At 38.2% G+C, this 20989-nt stretch overlaps 1 protein-coding gene across 1 annotated transcript in view; it reads left to right on the forward strand.

The window, feature by feature from the left end:
* The window catches only part of Tafa1 (TAFA chemokine like family member 1), a 509982-nt gene extending 489806 nt beyond the window's left edge, over positions 1-20176 (forward strand). Inside the window, exons 4-5 of the mRNA XM_021191115.2 lie at positions 12024-12148; positions 17709-20176. Of these exons, the coding sequence (XP_021046774.1) occupies positions 12024-12148; positions 17709-17726 (143 nt within the window). The 3' untranslated portion in view covers positions 17727-20176. The remainder of the gene's footprint in view (positions 1-12023; positions 12149-17708) is intronic.
* The last annotated feature ends 813 nt before the right edge of the window (positions 20177-20989 follow it).

A 20989-nucleotide genomic window follows, 5' to 3' on the forward strand; every position in this document is an offset into this window, starting at 1 on the left:
AGAGAGCCTAATCATTTTGCAAAATACTTCTTTTTAAATTGAGGAAATACTTGTATACCAAGGTAGCCCTCGAAGGAACCATTGCTAACATTGTAAGAAAGCATAGCCAAATGGAACAGTGTGCCTCTACTACATAACTGATTATGGGTTATGGTCCTTTTCTATTGATGTTTATCTGTATGCTCTGAATCTTAAAAAAAAAAAAATGGTATGTGTTGGGTTTAGAATCAGAGAAGGAAGCCGAGTTTGTTGTGGTAGACAGTGAAAGAACATCCAGAAACATGTGTGCCTCAACAAAACAAACAATATCTGTATCCTGTGAACTTCAGAGATATTTTTAAATTCCTTAACTCTGGGATAGTAAATGTAGAGATTCAGGGTATATGCAATATGGAATTTATTGAATAGTCGTGGATCCTTGTGATCCTCTTATAACTGATTTAAAATCAGATGCTGGGGACTGTGGAATGGCTCAGTGGGTAATGCACTTGCTGTATAAGCCTGAGGAACAAGGTTTGACTCTCCAGTAACCACACAAGTGCCAGACAGGCAGCCCACCTGTAATCCTAGTACTCTGGAGGCAGACATAGGGGGTGACCAGAGACATCTCACTTGCTAGGCTGAGTCAGTGAGTCCCCAGTTCAGAAAGAGACCCTGCCTCAGTATATGAAGTAGAGAAAGATAAAGAGTAACACCGAAGGTCAGCCTTTAGCCTCTACATTCAAGCACACAAATGTGCTCACACACATGTAAACACACACACACACACATACACACACACACACACACACACACACTAAACCTACACTGATGTGAAAGTACATTTAGCTGAACTTACTTCTAGAAGAAACCTCTCTGCTCAAGGAACGCAGGACAGTGTTAGCCTCTTCACTAAACTCAAGGATAGAGTTCTCCTGGAATGAAGTTGCAGAGTAAGCCTGGATTCAAGTGTCAGGGTCCAGCCGAAGAAAGAAAAACTTACTGGTGACAACAGATCAGAGTTCTCCCTTGAGTAGCAGAAGTCAGATTATTTGGTCCCCAGATCAGATTTTTCTTCTCAGAGCAGCAAGTGTGCCCCAGTGACTGATAAAATAGCTCAGGACAGCTGATGATGGCAAGAAAGGACTCTTGGCTGTTTTCTTCCAGCTTATTGTCCATTCAAAACTTCCTCTTTCTCATATAAGATATATGCTGTATGCTCTATGATGAAATTTTCTTAATGATAAAATAATTTCACCACTGAGGAATCCTCTTGGCACTACCACCCCACTAATCTAAATTAGGTAGACTACTCCTGAGGGTATGTTATATCTCTATGCTGCACAGTTTGGCTCTAAATAGTATCTATTCTTTACATCCTCATGTCTCTCCTGTAAGAAACCAACATGGCTAAAGGTTGGAAACTGTGTCTTTTTATTTTATATCTAAAAGAGAAGTCAATAAGTAGCATTTGAATGAATAAGATATAATTCTTTTCTCCAAAGATTATCAAGGAAAAACATCACCCAAAGACATTGTATCCATCTTTGTGGTTTTAAGTCTTGCTCATTGTACATTTCCTACCTTCATCAATACTTTTATCAAAGTAAATTACTTCTGTCTGGAAAGTGCTAGAAAATAATTAATAGGAAGAACATATTATCAAACCTATCCTTGGCCATTCATTTCATGGATGTTATAAAATATGTAATATTAATGTGTTATATATCACGTATGTTATAATTTACAGGTTATATTATATATGATAATAAATGTATATTAGAATTCCTATGTACTTCTGCTGAAGATCAGGTATTAACTCATGGGTGACTTCATACAAAGTACATAATGAATACACATATAAACAATAATTGCCATGTGATGAATTTGAACTTTATTCTGCTTTATTCTGAGTTCTTTATTTCATTTAAAATTCACAATAACTGGGCTGTAGAGATGGCTCAGTAGTTAAGAGCACTGACTACTCTTCCACAGGTCCTGAGTTCAATTCCCAGCAACCACATGGTGGCTCACAGCCATTTGCATTGGGATCTGATGCCCTGTTCTTGTGTGTCTGAAGACAGCGACAATGTCCTCTATAAATAAAATAAATCTTTAAAGAAAAGAGTATGTGATTCTCATGGCTTCTAAATTAAAAAAAAAATCACAATAACTACCTGTGGTTTTTGTAACTGAGGAGCCAGCACCTCAAATCAAGCAATGTTTGAAAGCTGTATTGCTAATGAACTGTGGAATTAAGACTGAAACTTGGGCCTCTGTATCACAGACTTGCCATGGAACTTGACAATGCATGTCTCCAGTCTGGATCACTTCCTTAAGTATGAGATCAGAGGAAAAGGAAGTCTGGAGAAATTGCAGAGATGAATATTCTATTCGATGCATTTGATTTTCTGTTTGCTTTGATAAAGTCAATGACCTACTTGGAGTTACTACAGACCCCTTGAAAAGAACCACTGCAACTGTGTTTCAACAACTGTGTAAAATGGAGACTGAAGAGCTGTCCCATCCCTGTAGAGTTGTGACTGTTTCTTCCACTGCATGACAAAATGAGGGTAGAAATCTGTCTAGTTTGATGTATATAATCTTCTGGGAACATAAACGTGATCATATATCCAACCACTTAATTTATGCTCAGACTTTCCTAAGCCATACAAACAAGCTGGATTCAGTAATTCAAGGCCCCTATCTAAACATAGTAAAAGCAATATACAGCAAATAAGTAGCCAACATCAAACTAAATGGAGAGAAACTCAAAGCAATCCCACTAAAATCAGGGACTAGACAGGGCTGCCAACTCTCTTGAAGTTCTAGCTAGAGCAATTAGACAATAAAAGGAGGCTGAAGGGATATAAATTGGAAAGGAAGAAATCAAAATATCACTATTTGCAGATGATATGATTGTATACTTAAGTGACTCCAAAAATTCCACAAAGAACTCCTAAAGCTGATAAACAACTTCAGCAAGTTGGCTGGATATAAAATTAATTCAAACAAATCAGTAGCCTTCTTCTACTCAAAGGGTAAACAGGCTGAGAAAGAAATTAGAGAAACAACACCCTTCACAATAGACACAAACAATATAAAATACCTTGGTGAGACTCTAACCAAGCAAGTGAAAGATCTGTATGACAAGAACTTGAAGTCTCTGAAGAAAGAAATCGAAGAAGATCTCAGAAGATGGAAAGATCTCCTATGTTCTTGGATTGGCAGGATTAATATAGTCAAAATGGCTATCTTGCTGAAAGCAATCTACAGATTCAATGCAAGCCCCATTAAAATTCCAAATCAATTCTTCATAAAGTTAGAAAGAACAATTTTCAAATTCATTTGGAATAACAAAAAACCCAAGATTTCAAAAACTATTCTCAACATTAAAAGAATTTCTGAGGAATCACTATCCCTGACCTCAAGCTGTATTACAGAGGAATAGTCATAAAAACTGCATGGTATTGGTACAGAGACAGGCAAGAAGATCAATGGAATAGAACTGAAGACCCAGAAATGAAACCACATACCTATAGTCACTTGAGATTTGACAAAGGAAAAATGACAGCAATTTTTTAGTATTTTTTCCAATTTTTATTTACTTCATTTACATTTTAAATGCTATCCCCAAAGTCCCCTATACCCTCACCACCACCCCCGCTCACCTACCCACCCACTCCCCCTTCTTGGCCCTGGTGTTCCCCTGTACAGGGGCATATAATGTTTGCAAGAGCAAGGAGCCTCAAGGACAGCATTTTTAAACAAATGGTTTAACAATATTTTATTAGAAATTTTCTTTATTCACATTCCAAATGTTATCCCCTTTCCTGGTTTCTCCTCTGAAAACTTCCTATCCCCTCCCACCCACCCCTGCTTACCAACCCACCCACTCCTGTTTCCTGGCCCTGGTATTGCCCTATTCTGGGGCACAGAACCTTCACAGGACCAAGGGCCTCTCCTCCCACTGATTCTTTGCTACATATGAAGCTAGAGGCATGAGTCCCACCATGTGTTTTCTTTGGTTGGTGGTTTAGTCCTAGGGAGCTCTGGGGTTACTAGTTAGTTCATATTGTTGTTCCTCCTATGGGGCTGTAAACCCCTTCAGCTCTTTATTGGGGACCCTGTGCTCTGTCCAATGGATGACTGTGATCTTCCACTTTTGTATTTGTCAGGTACTAGCAGAGCCTCTCAGGAGACAGCTATATCAGACTCCTGTCAGCAAGCTCTTGTTGGCATTCACAGTAGTATCTGGGTTTGGTGGTTGGATATGGAATGAATCCCCAGGTGGGGCAGTCTCTGGATGGGCATTCCTTAAGTCTCTGCTCCACACTTTGTCTCTGTAACTCCAATTCTTATCTCCTTGTACAAAGCTCAAGTCCAAGTGGATCAAGGACCTCTACATAAAATCAGCTACACTGAAATTTATAGAGGAAAAAGTGGGGGAAAAGCCTCAAACACAGGGGCACAGGGGAAATTTTCCTGAACATAGCACCAATGCCTTATGCTCTAAGATCAAGAATTGACAAATGGAACCTCATAAAATTGCAAAGCTTCTGTAAGGCAAAGGACACTGTCAATAGGACAAAACAGCAACCAACAGATCGGGAAAAGATTTTTACCAATCCGACATCCAATCGAGGGCTAGTATATAACATATAAAAAGAACTCAAGAAGTTAGACTCCTGAGAATCAAATAACCTAATTTAAAAATGGGATACAGAGCTAAACAAAGAATTTTCAACTGAGGAATATTGAATGGCCAAGAAGCACCTAAAGAAATGTTCAACAGACCTAGTCATTAGGGAAATACAAATCAAAACAACCCTGAGATTCTAGCTCACACCAGTCAGAATGACTAAGATAAAAAACTCAGATGACAGCAGATGCTGGCAAGGATGTGGAGAAAAAGGAACATTCCTTCATTGCTAGTGGAATTGCAAACCGGTACAACCACTCTGGAAATCAGTTTGGCAGTTCCTCAGAAAATTGTACAAAGTACTACCTGAGGACCCAGTTATACCANTCCTGGTATTCCCAGAAGATGCTCCAACATAAATCAAGGACACATGCTCCACTATGTTCATAGCAGCCTTCTTTATAATAGCCAGAAGCTGGAAAGAATCCAGAAGTCCTTCAACAGAGGAATGGATACAGAAAATGTGGTACATTTACACAGTGGAGTACTACTCAGCTGTTAAAAACAATGAATTCATGAAATTCTTAGGCAAATTAGAAAATATCATCCCTAGTGAGATAACCCAATCACAAAAGAACACACATGGTATACACTCACTGGTAAGTGGATATTAGCCCAAAAGCTCCAAATACCTTCACAGACCACATGAAGCTCAAGAAGGAGTACCAAAGTGTGGATCCTTTGATCCTTCTTAGAAGGAGAACAAAATATTCACAGGAGCAAATGAGATAAAGTGTAGAGCACTGCTAATTGTTATTGCCTGCATATATGTGTGTATATACATATACATGCATATGTGTATTACATATGTGTGTGTGTGTATGTGTGTGTATGTGTGTATACACATATGCAAGCAGTAAGTATTAGGAAAGAAATAAGGCCATGAATTTGACAGAGAGTAAGAAGGGGCTTATGGGAGAATTAAGAAGGAGGAAATGAATGGTAGAAATGTCATATCATCGCAAAAATTAAAAACAGAAATATATCTTTTCTAAAAGAATTTTAAAAACTCAAACAATGGCATGCAGCAAACCTTCCCATGTCTGTTTTGAATGCAGTTCCATCTTTTGCTAATGTCTTGCTTTTGCTCATGTAATCTAGGTCTAGAGTCTTCTGTGACTGACCCCATTCAAGAAAACCAACAGAAGGCTCACTTCCTGCCCTAAAGAATTTCCACAGTATAGTAAGGTTTTCCCATTTCCACCTCCCCATGCCTGCCTGCTCTTTTAGCACAGTAATGAATTTGCTCGCAAAAGATCGCTGTGCTCATTTATTCGTGACAAACAGCACCAGTGCCTCTGTTAAGAAACCAGATCTAAACTGAAGCTGGAGGGCGGACCGAGTCATGGTCTTAACTTTATCACTCTTGGTATAACGTATACCAAGAAATAAACATTTCTTGGGCTGAGAGACAAGCACTGTTTACAGAGGTGATATAACAGGGATTTCTGCTCTTATTCAATATGACACTTGTATGCTATATTTATTAATCTTAGCGTCAATTAGTATCTCACTGCCTCTCCTTATCAGTGACAATGGTGATAACAGGAGCAGCCTCAGGAAAGGATGCCCGCCCATCTAGATTCTCACTGATTCACCTCTTTGGCTCCTCGGCAGTATCATCTGGTATAAGAGAGAAATTCAGGACTCGTGATTAAAGGGGCTTTAGTGATTTTTAAGAAGCTCTCCAGGAGACATGAACATCCTTGAAAGAGCTGAAGATCAGATGTTTCCTGCATATGACACATTTACGGAGCAAATCCCAGAACCCTGAGGTTAAAAGGGACCGTAAAGGCCCCCTTTCATAATCACTGCGGATAAAAGGAAGTCGGTTTTGCGGATGATATTTAATTAACTAGGTTTTTCTAAGGGATGAAAAGCCCTTGTCACAGTTACATATCTGCCGCACAGCATCCCTTACTTCCAAAATTGTTCCCTGGTGGGGATTTCTGTACAATGTTGTAACTAATGGAATCGAAGAAAGCGCATCTCAGACCAGAGAAGCGGCGAGCAAGCTGAAACTAATTTCATCATACACTGAGTCTTTTTTTTTTCTGTATGTGTTTGTGTTTAACATGAAATTCTTTTCAGCAGTAATATAATAAGGAAAATTCATTCACTCAGCAATCAATAATTGTTTTAAGTTTTCTGAATTCCAAACACAAAGCTATAAATAAGTAAATTCTGTAAGGCTTATGTTTAAGCTGGCCTGCAACCCTTCTTACCTTTGTAAACCTGGAAACGCTAAGCACTAGGGTTCAGCAATAACTACTGTGAGGATGATGTAATACATTTTCAGTTCCTCATAATGGGGCCAGAGGTAGTGGCACAGAGCTGTAAGTTGGAAGCAGAAACACATCACTGACATTCAGTAAATACTAGTTACCATTCTTATTGTTAATTATGAGAATTTGAGACAATTGAAAATTATTCAGGTCAAGAGTCTAGACTTTCAAATGCAGAATTTTAATTATATATATACATATATTTGTATGAAAAAGAAAGACTGTTGGAGGATGAAGGAATCTAAAGGGAAAGGGTGCTGGCAAACAGGTAACCAGGGAAGGAAAGGCAAATGTGGGGTGTCATTCATGCGTAGAATCTAGTCTTATGTGTATGTGAGAGAAATGGGGAAGAGAAAAGGTGAGGGAGAGGGAGAGAAAGACAGAGAGACAGAGACAGAGAGTCTCAGAGAAAGAGAGAGAGAGAGACAAAGATAGAGAAGGACAGAGAGGGACAGGGAGAGACAGACACAGACACAGTGAGAAACAAAGGGTAGAGAGACAGAAAGAGGAACCGGGGAGAGGAAAGTGACCAGTTGGAATCAGGAAGGGTTATACCAGGAATGACTACATGTGGACAGTGCATCTATACATATGTGTATGTGTGTGTGCAAATACCATAATGAAACCCATTATTATTTATTCTAACTGAACATTTTAAACAGTGGCTGGAGGGGTTTGAGAAATAGTTCAGCAATGAAGCGTGCTTGTTGCTCTTGCAGATGGCCTGAGTTTGGATGCAGTGTTCACATAGCAGCTCACAGTCGTCATTTATTCTGGTTCTGTAGGGACCCTACACCCCTTATCACTTCCAAGAGAACTTTCTGCGCACGAGAGGTGCACAGATACATATGCAGGCAAAACGTGAACATAAAAATAAATAAGTACATATTTACATAGGAAATAAGTAGTAGTTAAAAATATAAAATTATTTTAAATTTAAAAATTCCCAGTTTGGGGAAAAAAAAGGCTTACATATACTAATAAGATTTGGGGTGCTTTCTGTCTGTCCCAGAACTTGTTCACATACACCAGGCTGGCCGGAACTCAGCAATCTACTTGCCACTTCCTCCTGAGTGCTGGGATTAAAGGTGTGAGCTTTTTTATTTGTTTTTTTGTTTGTTTGTTTGTTTGTTTGTTTTGTTTTCTAATAAGAATTTTAGAATGAATAGAGAATAGAAATGAGGCACGGCACAAAAATTCCTATTCATCCTACATATCTTCAGTGACAAAGAAATGTTCTCTACAAAAAAAGCATTAGACTGTAAAAGGAACACAGAAGGAAGAACTACTGTTAATTACAAATGGGGTTTAAAATTAAGAGACAACTAAGAAATGAAATTTGAATACATGTCAGAAAATTGACCAAAGTTTTGAGAATATTACTAAATACATACATTCATTTCATTATCATTTCATGAATATGTATTGAGCAGAAAAATAACTTGATATTTATTTTTCTAATTGTAATTTCATCTCCATTCTTAAAGATACATAAGTCACCTTGATACCTTGATACAAGCTCAGTTATAGAGTCTAACAGATTTTTTTTTTACCGCTCCCAGAGTCTGAGTGTTTAAAATAGCTTCCAGTTTGGGTAAAGGAAAAGGATAGTTTGAAAGTCTCTTTGTGAGCCATATAAAAGATAGTGCGGAAATACAAGTTTCTCGAAAAGTATCCGAATTAGGGAGCACGTGTTGACCTAGGATGGGAACTGGCGTGGATGAAGATACCATGTAATGGGACGGTCCACCAACCAAGTCCGTGCTGGAGGATGAACCAGACTCAGTGAGCAAAGGCACTTTTCAGCCTCTTTGTTCTGCAGAGGAAGACACAATAACTATGTTGATAAGCATATCTGGAGACATGTTCATATTTATAGAGCCTTCCCCATAGCAGGAGTCAGCTCTTTACAGCTTCGAGTTAAAGGTGCTTCATCAGTTTAAAGATTTTTTTCCTGTCTGTCTGTCTGTCTATATATTTACTTAGAAGATTCCAATGCCTAAGAGAAAGGGAATGCTTTGGTAGTAGCTTGTAGCAAAATAGGTCACCTCAAAGAGGGCAGAGAACCACAGGAAGGACAGAAGGACTGGCAAGCATAGGTCTTTGGAAGCAGGCACAATACTACAAGCTGACCTCCCCTCCAGGTGTTCTTTATGACTGTACCTCCATGAGGAAGACAAAAACATGTGACAACATGCTCTTGAAAGGATTGTCAAGAGAGCACCCTTCTCCTTAGAACAAAGGTCAGACAGTGTCTGTTCACGGAGATTTAAATTCAGGGGCACAGTACAGAAATACGGGATAAGCGTTAAAAGATAAATGTTGGCTTCGGTGATAAATGTGAATAATTTGTTCCTGGTTAAGCAGCAGCTGAAGGAAACCACACATTGCAGGTTTTCAATAAACACCAGCAACTTTATTTTTTTTATCTCATCTTTATTTCTGTCCCCTCTCAAAATGACATTGTTTTCTTTACTGTAGAAACTTTAGATTCTCTTACTTGATGTCATTACCTACTCATCAGCATAGGCATAAAACACTTCTCCTGCTCTATGCCTGCTGCAGAGCACAGACACCAGTGAGAAAATGACTAGACATTCACATCATCATGCTGAGTGAGCCATGTGGACGACTGGTCCGCAGCATCAGCTCACACTGTCCTGTGTATACAGACAGGAGGCTAATAAACTTTGACCCTAATACCTCCTTAGCATCCTATTTACATTGGTCTGTTCCACATAAAATAAAATCATTAATGCGGCAAAAGTGCCTTCAAATTTATCTTAAATTCACGGTGATAAAGGAACAGCTATGATTTTTGTCTATGGAACCCTGCCCAATGATTTTGCTCAAAGCAACACAGAAGTAACAGTGAAATCTCAAGGAGGGAAGTACCGAGCTGAAGGACATGTGAAGAGGGCTGGAGAGATGACTCAGAAGTTGGGAACACGGTTTGCCCTTGCAGAGGACTGGGGTTCAGTTCCTGAGACTGTATGGCAGCTCACAGCCATCTGTAACTTTAATGTACACCGCATGCATGCATCTCGTATACAGGCATGCATACAAGTAAAACATTCTTACACAGTAAATAAAAACAAATCTTTCATTTTAAAATACGGAGGAAAAGATAGAGAACACAACAGCCAACAGCTGCCTGGGTGTGTAAACGACATAATTGGAAGACAGAAATCTAATCCTGTGGCTAACAGGAAGCACAGGGAATCTGAATGGGCTCCGGCTTTTCTGCATTTTGATATTTGTTTATTTATTTATTTATTTATTTATTTATTTATTTATTTTTGCTATATCAGGATCCCTTCAGCAGAATCTTGCTGGCATGTGCATTAGTATCTGGGTTGGTGACTGATGATGGGATGGATCCCCGGGTGGGGTAGTCTCTGGATAGTCCATCCTTTCATCTTAGCTCTAAATTTTGTCTCTGTACCTATATCCTTTCATGGGTATTTTGTTCCTTATTCTAAGGAGGAATGAAGTATCCACACAATGGTCTCCCTTCTTGGTTTTCTTGTGTTTTGCCAAATGTATCTATATTTATTTTCTGAGGCACTTACACATACTGTTTGTTTTCTTGGTCACTGTGAGATTTAAACATCATGGTAGGCATGCCTTTGGGACTGGGAGGTGAGAGGAATGAAGACCCAAAAGCCCAGAGGAAAATTAGTACAACCTAACAAACAGGAAAAGACAGTTACCCTTTTGAGTGTGTATATTTGCTGCTGTTTTGGTTTGGGGAATTTACTAACTTTTGTTTTACGCGAATGAGTGTTGGCCTGCATGCATGCGTGCATGCTACTTGCATGACTGCTCCTGCTGAAGATAGAAGAGGACACTGAATCCCCTAGAGCTGGAGGCTTGGATGGTTGTGAGCCATCATGTGGGTGCTGGGAACCAAACCCCAGGCTCTCTGCAAGGGCAACAAGTGCACTTAATCATTAAGCCATTTCTCCAGGCTACTAGTTTAAGATTTTTGACGCAGGCGCGTTTGTGAGGAGCTAACACGGTGAAAAATGGAAATTACAGATACTTGTTTTCCACTCAGAGTTTTATAAAGTCTCACTATAAAAATGTAATATATGCCTGTGTGTCCATATATATAATTTACATATCATATACATATCATAAGCATAAAATATACATATATATAATATATTTGTGTATATAATATATATATATATATATACACATACACACACACATATATATATATATATATATATATATATATATATATATACACATACACACACATATATATATATATATATCACCAGTGTCTTATGGCCATCCTTGATACAATCCAAAAAAAAACAATTTCATTTGAGAAGGTTTGGCTCGTACCCACATTCTTCCCATGGCTTACAAAACATATGAAGGGAAACCCACAACCAGCGCCAGCTGTCCCTTTGACTCCAAAGGAGTGAACGTTCCTTCACATTACTCTTTGTTTGTACTTTTCAACTTTGCTTCTGTGCTTTCAGGTTTTTTTTTTTTTTTTTTTTTTTTTTTTTGCTAAGGCTTTGAAATTCTCCACAGCCCTGGGCTAAGGGATAAACCTAATTCTGGGTGGATAAACTGGCCTTCCTGAAAAGAACATGTCAGTCATTTTGAAGAATACTCAGCTCTTGGTCCCTTTAACTGAAAAGAAGTAGCACAAGGTCCCAGGTCTACGAAAAGTAGTGAGTCAAAATCCCTCAAAATCGGAGAGTAAATCCCCCACACAGCAAGTATCAGGCCAGAAAGAGCTAGACAGCATGACCCTCTCTCAGACAGAGCGACCCAAAACAAAAGTGTCCCCATTCCTCATTGTTTAATTATAGGAAGTGACTTTGGACCGCATGGCACATAAGAAACCAGATGACATCATTGTATTTGCATTACAATATTTGTTTACTTGATGAGTCATTTTCATCCAGTCTTAGAAGATGGAGGTAGGCCTCCTTGCTGCAGAGCACATTAAAACTGGTGGAGGGATGCATTCTCAGAATACAGGGTTATTTGGCAAAGTACTAATACAGTTGTTTCCTGTTTCCACACAGCCTCCATAGTAATTGGGAAATGGTGGTGTGAGATGGAGCCCTGCCTAGAAGGAGAAGAATGTAAGACACTCCCTGACAATTCTGGATGGATGTGTGCTACAGGCAACAAGATTAAGACTACACGAGTAAGTCCACTTCAAATATTGCACTCATGTTTCAAACTGTACTATTGGCTTTGTTCTTGCAATAGCAGCAGTCAGAAGGGCTTTGAATGGGAGGAGGAAAGGTTTCCTTTAACAGGACATATTCTGAACTAGATGGGTCAGTGTCCATCGATGAATTAGAAGTTAAAGTCTAAACGTGACCTCGCTGCATGGTGTGGCTCTTTATTTATGGTACAGAGTCACAAGTAGAGCAGGGGAGGCAGAATCATTAGGGCAGGTACATGGAGACTGAGTCTTGCAACCATGGTGCTCAGAATGATAATCATGTGCTTGCTTGATTTGTCTCAGCTGTGTGCTGAAAAAGACCGGGTTTAAGTACAGTCATGCTTAAAGGAGTTCTAGTGAACTTTTGGAGCAGTACAAAGAGATTTGTAAAGTCAGTAATTATTCTTTGTTTTCTCTGGTTAAGCCAGGAGCTCCCTAAAATTATAAACTATATAGGGTGTGTATGCCCCTCCTGTATTAGTATTATGGTGTCATGCTAGGGTAGAGGGATGTGGCGAGTTCAACCATTAAGCACATAGGGATTGGACTTGTGTGACACACAAAGGGGAGAAGGTGTGGGGAGCTCTAGTTGCTTTAGAGGAATTATCTCTCCACGAGTACAAAGGCAACTAGAATCATCCTATGCTGTGCACCATCCAATTGTCAGCATATCAGCTTCGAAGAGTGTTTGTGTATACCTGTATGTGTGTGTGCGTGTGCTTATTTCTTGGTCAATTAAAAAGTGACCTTTTCCAGTTGTAAAGTCCACATGATAAACATTTACCCCAACAGAGAGTGACTCAAACATTGGAGCACCCTGAATTCTAACCACTATATCATGAACCTTGATATGATCTTTATTTCAAATGTCATTCTTTCAATAAATAAAAGTGGTCCTTGAAACTATGTGATACAGAAATCAGAAATAAAGTTATATAATACTGTATGAACACATTCAAGTTTTTCATATATAAAATAAAGGTTCATCAAATATAGTTACTCATATGGACTATAGTGGCTAAGAAATAGCCATAATTCCTTGACATGTGGTCAAGAGGGATTTCTGAACCACCATAGCTTGTTAATAGGCATCCTCATGTCTCTAAATAATTCAACATAGAATTTTGCTTCTCATTATAATTAAACACTTACATAAGAAACTATCCAGAAGCGAGACTGGCTTGGGTTACTTACCCTTAAAATTTTGTTTTAATTAGCTAATGGAGGAGCCCAGACTTGCCTATGGTTATGTTTTGTCTAAAAAGTACCTGGACAAGCTAGAATACTTAAAGATATTCTGAATTAGAGTTAGAGTTACCTTTGGTTTGAACACATCACTTAAGTGTCTTATACCAAGACTCAGGCCCTAGATAACTAATGACTGATATGGAAGGTATCCCCCTTGCTTCCATGGTGACTTAGAATCTAAAACTCATTGTGGAAAATGAATCCAACTCAAATTATTTCAGTATTTAAGTATAGAAAATTTCCAAGAATACCAATTCAGAGACTCTTTGGAAGATAGACTTTATGCTCAAAACTAAAAAGTGAAAACACCCAGAAATAGTTCATGCTACTTTTTAAATGATTATGCAACTTTTATTTAAATTTGGCTTCTTTTATTTTGGAGTCTATTTTAGCCACCAAGCATGTTGTAATGCACCCCAGACACCTTTCCCATTAAAGGAGGCTTGTGCAGAACCCGATCACTGTAAGTGAGGGGTAGTATACTATTTGCCCCACCCAGGGAGTACTGAGGTCAACCCAGGCAGCTGAAGATACGGGAGAGTCAAACCATGGCTGATGCTACTTTGAAAGCTAAGGGTGAATGAGTTTTGCCATGTGCACAGCTCAGTATTCTCAAGCCTATTGGGGGTAGAGAGGGGACACTGGGTAAAGCTATGCTTTATAATCACTGAGAGTATTCAAAGATTACTTTCACCCTTTCTCTATGAGATTCCCAAGAACTCCTAGATGTTAAAATCACTTTTAAACAGAAAACACAGCAGCTGATCCCAGACAAGTCTCCAGGAGCCCACATTCTGAATAGATGGCAGACTAACACTAGTTCTTAGATTATATGCTTCTAAAAGAAAGTCTATGATAATTTTTTGTATACCCCTATGTGTTTTCCCCATCAGAATACATGTATGCCTACCCCCTTCAAATATTGACTCTAGCAATTTAAGTTTTAAAATAGCTTAATTCACAGAGAGACTTTAATCATTATGAGTTCAATTTTTATTGTTATCTGAGCTACTTCTTTTCTTCTTATATGTAAGGCTGGTTTTAAAGGAGCACTGCCCACAATTTAGAAAAAGAAAAGGTTGAAACTGTTAACTTTTAAATGGAAAGTGAACATTTCTTTTGGGCTGTTAGTTTAAATATTAACTCTTGGACCAGGGAGATGGTACAGTTGCTAAAGCAAGCATAAAGAACTGAATTAAGATTCCCATGCCCTACATAAAAAGCCACAATGGCATTTGCCAGTATCCCAGTGCTGGAGAAGCAGAGATAAGATGATCCCTCGAGCTAGTTGGCCAATTATTCTTGCCAAATCTGTGAGCTCCAGGTTCAATGAATGACTCTGTTTCAAAAAAAGAAAAAAATACAGAGCAAAGGACTAGAAGAAAGCATCGACCTCTGGCCTCTATGTACACTTGTGTACACACACAGACCCAGAAAACAGGTATGCACATATAACCACACATCAATAAATAAACTAAATTTCAGGGTAAAAGTCTTCACCAGAAAGTTTCCAGAGACTCTATTCTTTTCCCACTCAAAACATTCCAGAAAAAAAGCTATCAGAAAGTCTCTGAAATATAGATTAAGCAAGAGATATTTTTGCTCTGTGATCTACTTTAAAGATTTCCAGCGTTAATTTTTAAAGGAGGGCTGGAGAGTGGAAATCTCATGAATCCTCTGAACCACAAGTCCTCAGAACAGAGGAGCCTGAGTAGCACGCCACAATGAAGAAGACTCTTGGCAATGGTGTCTCTTAGAGGCAATATAACCTAAAAAGGTAGCAAAGATAGATGGAATTAGGGAAAGCATTTTCTACAAAGGAACTGGGAGTGATGAATAATAAGAAGATTCCCTGAAAGTCATGGTGTAGAAGAGAAGTATTCATGTCTGAGAAGTTGTCAGCCATTCCCTGTGAAGGAAGATAATGTCATCATCATGCTTCCCTGAGGAGAAGCATGGAATATTTCACAGAGTTTTCTGGCCAAACATTAATCCTATCCCACGTTGATCATTGTATGAGTTACTTGATTAAATGGTTTTATTGTTGTATAGCGGCAAAACTAGACTAAATATTGCCTTAAGGTCTTTTTCTGTGTTTCTAGATATTTCTTAACATTTATTTTAAATAGTATATCAAATAAAGCCTTGGGATGTTGGTGGGGCTGTGTCCATGTTCAGGAACATAGAAACCTTATATAGATAGTACAATGACTTGATTTAGAAGAGAATTCCCCACAGAGGAAACAAGTAATTTGTATACGAAATGCTAATTATGCATGGTAATTGAATGACAGGTGTTTTGAAAACTGAAATGTAAAAGAATGGAACTCAGAGAAAATTATAGTCAGTTGGAACAAAAAACAAACAAACAAACAAACACCAAAAGGATGAAGTTTACAGAACATAGTCTAATTGGTTGGCTTGGGAAGAATCGATCAACTGTAGATTTGCTTCACTACAGTGGAGAAAACAATAATTAGTGCATCTTGTAAACTTAAGTTTTGTTCCCTAAAAGAGGAGTTATCAGACCTTAAACTGCAAACAAAGCCTACTAGTTATCTTGTCACGTTACTGCTTATGTGACTGGCCAACCCAAACCCTTTGGTCCTCTGTCCACACTCTGTCTATCCCTCTGCTGGTGACTCTGAATTTGGCAATATATGTCCATTCTAATTGTCCCAACATTTTTTATATATTTAAAAAAGAGAAGAATCCCAGCTTTGACACCTTCTGGCTTCTTGTTGTCCACCAACTATAAAATTCTTTGAGAGCTTTTGGCATTACAGTTCTGATTGCCTTTCAATTTCCAGTTGAAACACTAAAAGATAGGGGGAGAAAGATACCAATTTCCAAAGAAGTAATATCAAATTGCTGTCTAAAACAAAAAGGCAATTGAATAATAAGGAAGAAACATTAAATATGGAGATAATTGAAAGATTTAGAGAATTGCAGGCAAGGAAAATGAACCATTATACACAGTCACAGTTGTCTCTGGAAGTAATATATTCATTCACTGCCTTAGTCAGTAAGAACAGATAAACCTATGCTATCTCATTTTAAGGTGTTAATGTCTCCAGGATTTGATGACAACAGGACAGAGCTCCTGGTCTTCCATGGTGGGGTAGGGAGTAAATATAATAATGGAAAAAAGGCAGTTTCAATTCAGTTTGGTAAATGCTACTTTATCCCCTTTTTTTGGTGGAAAAGAAGACACTGTCAAGCAAAGGTTATATCAGCCAATGGAATAAAGGAAAATTAGGTAGAAAGATCTATCATTTGTAAGGAAAAGACCTGAAATAAATTTATTAAAAATTCCCATAGATTCTTCATCTTGACCAAGACATGTTAGAGTGCAAATTTTTATTAGTGTTATACCTAACTCTGAAAGATTTTAATTGATTTGTTCCCTGGTCCCAGAAGGATCATTTTCCAAAAATATAAAAAATTAAGAGGCTTGGAGTGTATCTCTATGATATCCTGAAATACATAAGACCTTGACTTTGGTCCCAACATCACAAAAAGAAAATTGAGATGATAAAAATACAATTGCTTATTTCCTCATGCTGGCTTCTCCCTGCTAGAACCATTGTTCATGGTTTTAGCCAGCGGTTCCTTGAGCATGCATGTGTCCTTGCTATTTGAGTCTTTGGGCGCATACTGAGGTGGATTAAGTAGCATGTGTATATTCAGGCATGTTCTTGATTCCACTTAACACTTGTCGTTGGTCAGACTAGTTCTTCATCTTATAAAAGTCTTCATCTGTTCCTGTACAGACATGGGCTAGTCTAGACAAGAACTTTCCAATGACCACTCCTCAATGTTTTATAATAGGACAACTTCATAAGGCCATGGGATAATCAGTTCAAATTTTAATCACTGAAACAGAAAGTGATTACATAATTTGCATGATCCAGTGCAACAAGAAAATGCAAGATCTTCATTAAAAAATTTACTAGTGAATTCAAGGCAACAGCAGTAAGGAAATAAACCAACTGTGGGGTCCCTATTGGCACAAAGCCCATGGAACTGAACAGAGATTGTATACCCATGAACCCAGTTCTTGATAGACATTTCTCTAAGAATCGTGCTCAGTTTTGACATAGAGGAGCTTAATGGATTTATTATAATATGAAAGATCTGTCTAAGGGCTTTGAGCATCATGTGAAAGACATCTGAATAAAGCAACACAATAAAATTAAAGGCCTCCTCGTTTTCTGCATGAACACCCTTCTTTATGGCTTCATTTCTTACTGTTCTTACTGAGATTTCTTTCTTTCTTTGGTTTCAGATTCACCCAAGAACCTAACAGGAGCATTTGTTATATAAATAGGAAAAAGAACAACCTGTGGAAAATACGTTGTGAGGATTTAAAACATCTTCCATACTTGCAAGCCAAGTGGATCTCTTATCTGCACTTTGGTTACCAGATAATCACAGTGCACTTACTCTGAAACACAGTATCCCAAAAGAAGAAGACTCGGATTTTCTGGCAACGTCATGGAAAATGGCTTTAAAAAAAAAAAAAAAAAAGTTTTCTCTGTGAAATTTGGGAGATCATGAAGAATGATCAACTGTCTTCTAATTTGGAACTACCATTACTTTGTACCATTTGAAATATATATGTATATATAATATTTTGAAATATTATATATTCTCTTCAAGAAATGAACAGTACCACAATGTGAGGTGGCTGGTGTATCCCTTTCAGTTTTGGATGTTTGGTCGGTTTTGTTTCCTTTGCCATTCCTTTTTCTCTCGCTAAGGAAGATACATGCCCATGTGAGAATCCAACATGGCACTCTCCCCGGAAGGCCAGCTGCAAGCCGACTCCTGGAAGCTGAGGCACCCTAACAGTACTGAGTCAAGAGCTTCCCCCTGTTTCTACCTGGTGACCCTGGGAAGCTCCTTGTCTTGATTTATTGCTTTCTATCCTGTGCAATATTAGCATGCAAGCTTGGCTTACATAACCATACTTTATATTCGATTGATATATAATAACCGTTCTAACCTCTTCCAGGAAAATATTTTTAGAACTACTAGATTTTCCACAGATAAGCAAATGAGGATTCTTGAGGGAGCTGCTCCACCGTGCTATTAAGACTCTGGCAGGATGGTAGGATGTAGATCCCTATATTAATAAGTCCTGTAAATACAGTGTCTTAGGGCTTTGTATAGCTGTCCTAGACTACAGAAGTGTCCTCTGATTAAATCCAAAGTCTGCCATTGTTAACTCCATAGTGCTGTAGCGACACATTTTATCATGGCGCCTCTTTCTATGTTTGCTTTGCTTCTTCCTAGAGTGTTCATCTCTCCTCTGATGAGATAGGAGAGCTATGGAAGCAATTAGGTTTCCCAATGATCTATGTGACCAAGTGTTGGACAGCCCTATTAAAGTGGTAAATAACTTCTTTCTTAACCCACTCGTCCTCTTTGTCTGCCATTTAGTTTTATAGACTCTCTTTTAACTAAACCGAGAGATCATGAGACTACGGAGGCTATTATTTCCAACAATAATATTTTGAAACTTAGAAACTCATTAATATGATTGTAGTAAAATATCCAATTACAATTTCTGGGATTCTATGTGGGTCATTCTGATCATATATATATATATATATATATATATATATGGGGCTCTCTCTCACACACACACCAAAGAGAGGGAAAAAACCAACAAAAACCTAAAATCCATTCTCCCTGTGTTTTTTCGAGTTACTGAGCTGAGAGGTAAGAGGTAAACACCTACTTAAGGTCTAGTTTTCCTGGGGAAAAAGTTAATGGGATTTTACACTCTCATGTCTTCTCACAACTGCAGGGTTTTTTGTTTTGTTTTTTTTCCCTTCCCAAATTTTTCTCTGGCATCTGTGTTGTTGGAGTCTCTTAGTAAATCACAGCACTGTAGTCCCTGAGTCTGTACGTTTAGGATCAAACCTCAAGTAAAACACTCAAGATCCCCTCTTATTATACCCAGAAAGGTCAAGTTTAATTGAATGTGTGACGTTCTAATCAAAAAAAAAAAAAAATTGAGTCTGTATTGTGAAGGCCTGTAAAATGAATGCATCTAGACATAGAAATAGAATCCCTACTGTAAAAATGAGACTTCCAAAGGCTTTGGTGGATATTTGCTAAAAGATAACATAAAATCTGTACCAGTATCCATGAATAGTGGCAAGTGATAGCTAGGCATCACTGGAACGTGGTAGCTAGGCATCACTTGAAATCTCAGCACTTGAAACATGGAGGTAGGAAGATTGCAAGTTCAAAGTCAACCTGGGATACAAATCAAGACCCCTGGCCCCAAACAAAGAAAACCATCTGTGACCGCACTCATTTCTTAGTTTCACAGCACTGATTCAAGGGCCAAGCAATATGCTGGTAAAAACAACCTTACATATGTCAACTTCAGATTCAAATTAAAACCATGAACCCTAAGAATTATACATTTGAGGAAAAAATAAAATAGAAATATTTGCCACAGAATTTAGTAGAACCTTTAGTATAACCAAAGATGATATAGCATCAAGGAAGACAAGAACAAGAGAGCCTGGTTCAAAACAAAAACAAGTGTTCAGCATTCCAGCATGGCGGGCCATCACTTCGCTCGATAGGGGATCATGTGAAATGGAGCCTACAGAAATTTACTTTTTGGTGAATTTACCATAATCACATTGCCATATCTTCAGTGTTTCAGGAAATGCAGAAATCTAGAGCTTTGCATAAAAGTCCCTAACAGTCCTAATAAATAAGCCAACTTCATTAAAATGGCAGCAAATGTTATTATTGAGTCTTGTTCTCTGAAGGGCAGACTTAGTTATGAGATTTGTGTCTCCTAGAGTCTTCTGGCTTTGATCCCAGATGAAAGCCCAATGAGAAGAAAAGAAACCAGGCTCTTCCATTGTGCAAAACCTTACTTTGGAAGACAATTCTGCTAACACACAGTATGTGAGGGTCATGTTTTTCTGCTCTGGAACCAGAAGCTATGACTCAATGTAAGAGCTAGCCTAAAGGGCTACGTCTGTTAGCTCACCCACATCCATGACTTTATGCAGTAGTATACGCTGAAGAAACCTAGAGAAAAAAAAAACAAAAAACAAAAAACAGGAAAGCAGACCATATCAGAATCAGGCAGCCATCCAGTAAGACAGTGCAAATATTTGTAAATGTCAGATTCAATTTGGATTTATTCAACTCACTTACACAAATGTATGAACCATCAAATTGTGTTTAAATTTAACTTGTTCAAGTTTGGGGAATTTGGTAGCTACCATTTGCCTAATCTGCCTACACATTTGTGGTGCACAAAATTTTATCACGTGGGAATGGTAATAAGGGGATCAATGTGTATGACTAATACCAGTTTTAAGTTCATACCCCATGTACCATGAATAACTTGGTAACATAATTAGAATATATATATATATTGGAATATATATATATTCCAATGAAGTCTCTGAGCTACTTTTCAAGGGGGAAAAACATCCTGGCCTATTAAACCTAAAAATCACAAAACCTCTAATAGATAATTTAGTGTGTGTGTGTGTGTGTGTGTGTGTGTGTGTGTGTGTGTAT

Source organism: Mus pahari, chromosome 2 (genome assembly GCF_900095145.1).
Source record: "Mus pahari chromosome 2, PAHARI_EIJ_v1.1, whole genome shotgun sequence".
Classification (NCBI taxonomy): Eukaryota; Metazoa; Chordata; class Mammalia; order Rodentia; family Muridae; genus Mus; species Mus pahari.